This window comes from Anneissia japonica, unplaced genomic scaffold (assembly GCF_011630105.1).
Source record: "Anneissia japonica isolate Jap-2015-1 unplaced genomic scaffold, ASM1163010v1 scaffold32248_len650992_cov182, whole genome shotgun sequence".
In the NCBI taxonomy this organism is placed as follows: domain Eukaryota; kingdom Metazoa; phylum Echinodermata; class Crinoidea; order Comatulida; family Comatulidae; genus Anneissia; species Anneissia japonica.
In genome coordinates, this window is record NW_022699059.1 from 15,181 (window position 1) to 24,203 (window position 9,023).

General features: G+C 33.6%; 1 protein-coding gene across 1 annotated transcript in view; it reads left to right on the top strand.

The window, feature by feature from the left end:
- The window catches only part of LOC117102845, a 14,289-nt gene extending 6,130 nt beyond the window's left edge, over positions 1-8,159 (top strand). Inside the window, exons 3-7 of the mRNA XM_033243276.1 lie at positions 375-416; positions 722-814; positions 1,574-1,651; positions 3,057-3,203; positions 4,612-8,159. Of these exons, the coding sequence (XP_033099167.1) occupies positions 3,083-3,203; positions 4,612-5,612 (1,122 nt within the window). The 5' untranslated portion in view covers positions 375-416; positions 722-814; positions 1,574-1,651; positions 3,057-3,082 and the 3' untranslated portion in view covers positions 5,613-8,159. The remainder of the gene's footprint in view (positions 1-374; positions 417-721; positions 815-1,573; positions 1,652-3,056; positions 3,204-4,611) is intronic.
- The last annotated feature ends 864 nt before the right edge of the window (positions 8,160-9,023 follow it).

Genomic DNA, 9,023 nt, shown 5'->3' on the forward strand with positions numbered 1-9,023 from the left:
ATACATATTTGTAATTAATTATAGGCCTGTCTCTTATACACATCTAGATGTGTATAAGAGGCAAGATTTTAATCAGACAAGACAACCTTATGTGTATGAGGTGACTGCAGATCAACATGTAATTCAGTATCTTTTACCTTTTAAATTTTGATTTTTATATTGATTTTTATATGTTTCTGTATTTTTTACTTGTTGTTGTACGACAAATATGTGCTTTCAATTTTACTTCATTGTTTTAAGTAATTAAATCATGTTTTAATTGCATCAACATGTAATTCAGTGTCTGCTTCTGTTATGTGTGATTTTGAAAATGAATTGAATTAAAGTGAACAAAATCATTGTTTAAGGATTTGCTTTTATTGAATAAATTTCAGAAAGAGCTTCAAGTCTTCCCACTCGTCGTTCATGGGGCCCGGGTTAGTACTAAACCTTTACATACTGCAAAGAAATTTTCAAAGCTAGTAAGAAGTTAGTAGAAATAGCATTGTCTGCTAGTATTGAGACAGGCTTTAGGGGATATAGATAACTTGAGTGGAACAGTCAATCTGTAAAGGAAGGAAAATATTCTTTCCATTGATTGTACGAATACAAAACATTCATTATTTGTTTTATAATGCACCTCAACAAATCCTTGTCATTTGTTTTGATATCCAGTTCTTTATCTGTCCTAGGATGTCCTAACCAAGCTTGCATACGATTTCAAATGACGTTTGTTTTTTAGTATTTGCTGAATCGCAACAGTCCGTCTGTCATCAGAACATAGCCTACCATCTTCGAAGTGTCCCAGACTGTAAAAGGCCTGTCGCCTGCTCGGGTAATATGTTCTCCATACAAACCAAGCCCAGAGATGCCTAGACCCTAGGCTAGAAATCTGTCAATGCATTTCTGAAAGTAAGGGCCAACTTCAGCGCAGATTTTACCCCAAAAATAGATATTCCAATTGCTAGTGCAAATTTGAGCTTGTTTTTGAGGTGATAATAAAGATATTACCTAAATATTTATAATGTGCCAACTTCAAATTGAATTATCAAAGGTGCAAGTGTTATTACCCTGGTCACTGGATAACATACAATGGCAAACCAGCACAAAGTGCAACCTTCTCTACTCCCTGGGAAGTATCCCTGTTCGTTTGCTACTTCTTTAGTGCACAAAACTAGTACATTCAATGCCATAACATCCTACTAGGTACCCCAGGTTAATTGTAAATTAATAACTTATTTAAATACTGTATACACCGACACACAAATAGTTTTAAACATATACTGGAAAATGTTATTTTCATATTTCATTCTACTATTACTAAACCAGGGCTGCAAGCCCTAGGCTTTTTCAAATAAAAAACTTTTCAACTTATACTAGTATTCGGGGTAAGTTTTTTTCTGGTTAACTTTATATTAGGGCGCAATATTGAAAACAGAGATTTTGTATTCTTTTATAATAGAAATTTCTAACTTTATTAAGCGTTATTAAAAGCTTTGCTAATATTAATAAACCTTTTTCAATAAAGAAGTCTTGGAAAGCACGTAATTAATGTAAGAAATCACATTTTTTTTTTTCATCTAATGTTAAATAGTGAAACAAGAATTGGATCAACCAAGACAAATTTCTGATAAGAAACTGTCTGCAAAACTATATGAGAGAAAATCTTCTGGTGAGTTTTAAGAAATCATTAATTTAGACTTATTAAATAAAATCTATAAACACTATTATGTGAGAAAGCAGGATGAAATGTGAGGAACATGAAGAACGCAGAACTGTATAAGAGAAAATTTTCTGGTGAGTTTTAAGAAATCATTAATTTTAAAAATATATAAACACTATTATGTGAAAAGCAGGATGAAATGTGAGGAACATGAAATAAAAATCAGGGAACACACTAGGATTTGCCCAGTGCAAATTGGAAAGGGGAATGCAATCAAAGCGAGCATCATTTGAATGGGGGGGGGGTCTGTCTTAGACTTGGGTGGGTTCCAGGGTTAAAGTTCCAGTTAGCTTTAGTAGGCCGCTAAGTTGGTTTCTAGTTTACAATGATAATGTTACTTTATAATATATATTTTAATTGTAATATTCACACTTTTCAATTATGTGGCTCACAAATGTTTTATATAACATTCACTGTCTGCCAAAAAAATAATGGAGAAACATTTAAAATTTATGAAAAATAGTGAATATAGTTTCGCATTTAAAAGAAACAGTTAAAAAAAGTTTACTTCAAATAAATCCCTGAATCGATTACCCACCAATTTAAGGGTCTATTCAAAAGAACGTTTTAACTCACCATTTGATTTTTAATTGGAAATTACTAACTTCTTTATATACTGTATACAAATTAAACAATACAAAAATCATGTTCACTATGGTATAAGCTTGTGCCTCAACAAAATCAAACCATGAGTCCTACTGGTAAGATCATTCTTGCTGTTGCCATCGATTTAAAGCAATCTTTGTATACTTGCAGCTATGATTTGTTGTTGTGATTTACTATAGCCCTTTACATAGCTGCCAAACTGGTGATTACTTTTATGTGAGAATGTTTAATACTTGCTTATCTATATCTTATATATTGTATTATATGGTTATTTATTTTTGACAATAGAAAGTATATTATTAATTACGTGTCATGATTATCGATGTATATGAGACAGGCAAAAGTGTCATTTGCAGTATCTATTATTGGTACTACATCCCTTAAAACATTTGCAGCCATATTGGGCCTGAGGCGGGTGTAGCTGAGGTGCAAATCTTTTATGTAGTACTCCTAGAGGCCTGGAAATGCCCAATAAAAATCTGGCACATCAGCCTGAAAGATACTTTTATTATTATTTTTTTTTTTTTTTAGATTTATTGTTATTTCTGTCCACTTAAAATTATTTTGGAAAACACTAGGTAGGGGAGGGGGAGTTAGACCAGGCTTGTAAAATTGGGGTTTTTATTTATGTGAAATCTCTCTTAAAAATGACCTGTAGAGTGCACTTTTTCCATGTTACCCGAGGTTGCAAGAATTCGTCATGTTTTTGGTTGGTATAAATGGTATTTTAAAATTCTGTTTGATATAGGGGACCTAAGAGGCTATGTAGCAAAGATGGTACACAGAAAAAGGTGTTATGGGAAGGATGAAGGCTTGTTCAAAGAAAAAGAACGTAAGAAAGAATATTTCACTCAATCACAATCCATTGGACCAAGTTTCATTAAATCAAGTCAAGGTGAGTTTTTAAGTTTCTTTTTTTTGACAATTGTCTTCCGACCTTATGACCATCAATACCTGTCATTTGTGTATGAATCTTTGTTGTGTTGTGTGAATGTTCTTTAATTGTTAGAGTTAATTAGGTAATTATACATATTTGTAATTAATTATAGGCTTCTTACAGTATCAACAGTGTGCAAATGAAACATTGTTTATTTTCATTTGTCCCAAACTTGACCAAGTTTGGTCAAGTTTGGGACAAATGAAAATAAACAATGTTTCATTTGGAAAATATTGTGCTATATATTATTATTGATAAATTTAACTTAATTTAAGTATAGAATTTAAGACAAATGTAGGCTGATTTTTTATCATAGCAAGCTTAATATGTCAGCTACCAAACCACAATTCAAAAAAATACTGTGAGTTTCATAACTTGGACTGTGAGATATCATAAGTAATACTGTATTATGTATTGATTGAAATACAGTATTATGTGAATTGTCTGAGTTCCTGACAAATCAATCAACATGACCAAAATGGCCAAAATATTTCATTTTTCAAGTTTTCTCAACTGATGATAATAAGCCAAAAATTGAGTGCATTCCTTGTGGGACTGTCTCAGCTGATAAATTCATGCCAGTGTCTCTCATGAAGTTCATGCCTTGTCTTGGTCTTGCACTGTGTATGGATAACATTATGGGTTCCATACATTATATCATTTCATCCAAAAAGGAAGATGTCTTCCTCTGTGCTTACGGCCTCTCTACCCAAGCCAACACACCAATCTGACTATGTTGTATCGTGGAGCTAATAGTTGTAGCTTCTTTTTAAATCTTTAAATAAAAAGTCATAGCTAATTTTATTGTTTGTTCTTTCAAATAAAATTTTTCATAAGCAGAAAATTACTGTGTGCTTGAAGGACATTGAACTTAAATGTATTTAGATTGCAACTTGGTCTATACCCAAACAAAGTTTATTATATTTTTAAAAAAATATGCACAAATAATTTTGGAAGGCAATTACTCGTAATCATCAGTATAAATGCGATAGATACTGGACACTGTTAGTTTCAATATTTTCCAATCCCATTTTTGGCTGATATAATAAATCAAATCTTTCCCCCCCTCCCTTTATTGTCCAGAGATTATTTTCTACGCTCCTTCCATGGTTTTCTCGCATTTTGATGTTGGTTTTGCTTTTTCATGATTTTTCTATTTTGTATGTCACCTTTGTATGTAATTTACTGTATTTGTTTGTGTTGTAATTTTTATGCCATTTTAATATTTTTCCTTTGTAAATCCTTATGCAATTCAGCCTTCTTGCTGCTATGTATGTTTTTATTATTGAATTTTGAATAAATATGCCTCAAATAATAATAATATTAATAATAACATCTTTGAATAGTAAGTTGTTTCTCTTTTCAGATATGGATGACAGTGAACCATCAGTCGCACACGAGCTGCCAAGTAAAGGTACAATGAAATATGGAAGTCACATAGAAGACATATGCAAATCACTAAGAATGTTTAGTCAGGTCATGATCCCACATATGAAGGTAATCTCAGAATCAGATGAGCAGATCATTCAACTGATGAGTAAAACAGTAAATTGGATAAACATAAAGGATCCAATAACTGAATTGAAGAAACAATCATCTGAAGACATTGGCAAAATGTTTGCTCATGTTTTAATTGCTGTACAAGATGAAACAAATGTTTTAATGGAAATCCATGAATTATGTACTAATGATATTGTCAGTAGTTTATCAACTGAATGTGAAAAATTAAATTTCAAATACAATATTACAGGACACTTCTATAGTTCCAAATCAATTAATGTATCATTTTTAATTCATCTGCTGTGTAATGCACCAGCACTTCGGTTACTTGATTTGATATATTGTGATATAAAAGGTGTTAATGTGAATGAGATTGCTGATACATTGTATCAAGAAGGAGTTGTGTTGGAATTAACAAATCTTGATATCAGTGAAAATAACCTCAATGACATCAAAGGTTCCTCACTTGCCACTTTGTTTGCTGTAGCTCCTAAGCTGAATGGTCTTCACATGAGAAATTGCAGCATCTCAGGTACTGTAATGGAGGATATGTTTAAAGAGTGTTCTAGTAGGGGAGTTGTGTTGGAATTAACATGGCTTGATATCAGTGAAAATAATCTCAATGACATCAAAGGTTCCTCACTTGCCACTTTGCTTGCTGTAGCTCCTAAGCTGAATTATCTTCACATGAGAAATTGCAGTATCTCAGGTACTGTAATGGAGGATATGTTTAAAGAGTGTTCTAGTAGGGGAGTTGTGTTGGAATTAACATGGCTTGATATCAGTGAAAATAACCTCAATGACATCAAAGGTTCCTCACTTGCCACTTTGCTTGCTGTAGCTCCTAAGCTGAATATCTTCACATGACAAATTGCAGTATCTCAGGTACTGTAATGGATGATATGGTTAAAGAGTGTTCTAGTAGGGGAGTTGTGTTGGAATTAACCAACCTTAATATCAGTGAAAATAACCTCAATGACATCAAAGGTTCCTCACTTCTAAGCTGAATGATCTTGACATGAGTGATTGCAGTATCTCAGGTGCTGTAATGGATGATATTGTTAAGGAGTATTCTAGTAGGGGAATTGTGTTGGAATTAACCAGGCTTAATATCAGTAAAAATAACCTTAATGAAATCAAAGGTTCTTCAATTGCCACTTTGTTGGCTGTAGCTCCTAAGCTGAAATATCTTGTCATGAGAAATTGATTGTAGTACCTCAGGTGTGGATGATATGGTTAAAGAGTGTCGTAGTAGGGGAGTTGAACTTCATATCTCCTAGTAGAAAAAGTAATTGCAATCAGGTAGCAAGTTCTGAAGAGGTGTTTAATGCATGTTTAATTAATTGTCCTAAACTGAAACCAGTAAAAAATAAGGAGAAGAAATCAGCATTGCTGCTTTGGGCCCCCCAGCCCCCCGCTGGTGCCACCCCTGTCGCAGTGGTATTTGAAGCTTCGCAAATTCTCACCAGAGGGCGCTCAGGGAACATTGCGTCTAGTTGTTGAATAGTGCTTGCACATAATGAGCTCATAAAAATCATATAAAATCAACATTTTGCCAGGGATGACTGTTGATTTGTTTTTTTTTAATTATTGAAGGCTGAGGTAAAATTTAGTAATAACTTGTACTGTTTGTCATATTATGTATTATTATTATTCCTGATGCTGCTTCAATAAAAGCGAAATGTAGAATATATTTTTGGAGTGATATTCACTCCAAAAATACCATCTTTAATGATGAGGGCGTCCATGGAGTAAACACGTTAGTCCAAAATATCGTAAGTCCCCCTACTTGACATAATTTCTTATATATTTTTGATAGATCAACTATCTATTGCTTTAGTAAGGGACACAATAGTTCACCGGAAACAGTAAATACAATGCAAAAGCAACGAAGCACTCGATCATTTACAACAGCCAACGTCCAGGCCGAACAAGTCAACTTAGCCGCCACGACTGATGACCATTCATCTGTGCCAAATACTGAGATAGCTAAGTTGAGAAAGGAATTTACGGAAATGGCCGTTGATTTGAAAAAGAATTTGCAGGATGGATTAAATAACATCAACGCAAATTACCTTACTCTCATGACTAGAATGAACTCGCTTGAAAAGAAGCAAACTGACCTAGAAACGTCAGTTAACTTCCATACTAATTCTGTCGACAAGATCGTAACAAAAACGAATGACCTTGAAAAGAAGGTAAGCACAATGGCGGCGACTGCTGTAAATGATCAAAAAAGAATAAACGAAGTTGAAAAGGGGCTACTCTATATTGAACGCTTATTCGCGCAGCTTCAATCTTCGATTTGGAGGGATTCCAGAAGAAATTGGTGAGGACTGCATTGGTAAATTGGCTAATATTTTAAGAGAAGACCTCGAATTGGATGTTCAGATTGAAAACGCTCATCGTATTGGTAGAAGAAACGAGGATAAGAGCAGACCAAGGCATATTATTGCTAAATTTCTCATTTGGCCTGAACGTCGGTCAGTTCTCAACAAAAAAGCTATATTTAAACGCAAAAATTCTACTATATACATTATGGAAGATTTACCACTGGTGGATCTCAGAAAGAAAAAAGCATTAAGTCATATTATGAAAAAAGCGTATGAAGACGGGAAGCAGTCATCATTTCGCAACGGAAACCATTACATCGAAGGTAAACTCTACCAATCACATGAACTCTTTACCTGAGACTCTTGGACTGAAATTAGAACGTTACTTCGTAAGCATAAACAATAAATAAATAAATAAATGAAATCAAACATTACTTAGAAACAAAATTTAATTTTTTACAATTCTGATTAAATGTTTCCTTTAATTAACTATAGCAGAAAAGAAATGATTGCAATGCTTAGTACATGATTCCTCGATTTATGATAAGTTATAAGTTTCTTAAGTTTGAGGTTTTTTCTTTGTTTTTCGGTCTTTTGTTTAATTTTAATTCATTTTTTCTTTGGAGCTTACAAAATATGATAGATTTCTGTATTAATATAACTACCTTTATTTACTATAATTTGCATTATATGTAGTGAAGAAATTAATTATAGGCACTCTCTTAATAGATGTGCACTATGTAATGGATGTGCGCATGGCCATTGTTCTTCTTCATCGCCCAGCTGGTATTGCATTTCTTGTAATGCCTCGATATTTCCATTTAATCATATACATGATAATAATGAATTTCAGCATGAAATAAAGCAAAATCAAGTAAATCAGTTTGTTGCCCTTGATCATTTGAATTAATTAAGTATTAACCCTTTTGACTTAGATATAACAATTCCCTCTACTTGTAGATACTATCTCAGTGGCAGTCTAAACAACTCTCTCCAAAATATAGATACTAATTTTAGTTTTATTCATTTTAATTCACGAAGCCTTGTCAAAAACTTTACTGAAATATCAGAATATCCAGAGGTGACGGAACTAGGGGGTGGAGAGTAATGTGTGACCGGAAATGGTCTGCAGTCAGTTGGTTGTTACCATGTGCCAGTGATGTTGGAGTATAGTACAGCAATTTGAAACTATTATAGGCCTAATGAATGAATAAAGTTCAGAGTTTGTCGGGTAGTGAAATGATTATTTCACATTTTAAGTGCTCCCTAAATTCATAAGTGTAAGCTAAATTACGGTGATTAATTTAATTAATGAAGATATGGAGACAATTATTTCGGATCCCTCTTTCCAAGAGGGGATGCAAATGCTTTGTGAAAATGAGTACGCCGCGGTACTCATTTTCACAAAGAAATACACACAACTGGTTAGCTAACAATTATGTCAATGTTACATGAAGACCTGGGAAGGAAGGTGCAATCACATTGTTACCTAGCAAACGTCTGTACTGTATGGGGGAGGGGCTGCTGATGTACTGTGTAGCTGGGGACGATGAGGCATAAGACTAGGCCTAGGCCTAACTAAGACAGTGGGATTATATGTGATAGAAAGTACACTTTCGGAAGAAATAAATTAAAATAAGAAAAAAAAAATAACTAAGAATAATTCATTTGCAGAGGTACCTTATTTAAGTATTATACAATGCTAACAATGCGCCTCTTGTAGCCCTGGCTTGGGCAAGGCATCCATGTGCAAAGCAGTGGTGTTTGTTTATCCATGAAAAAAGCACGCCGGGAAAGTTTGCCTTACCAGAAGGTGACGTATCTAGCTTATGACGTATGCATGCTAACTAATGTGAGTGTGACGTCACCAAAAAATGAATACTTTCTATTATAACCAAAATAAACTACAAAGTTTCTGGGCGTAAATTCCCTTAATATGAATGAA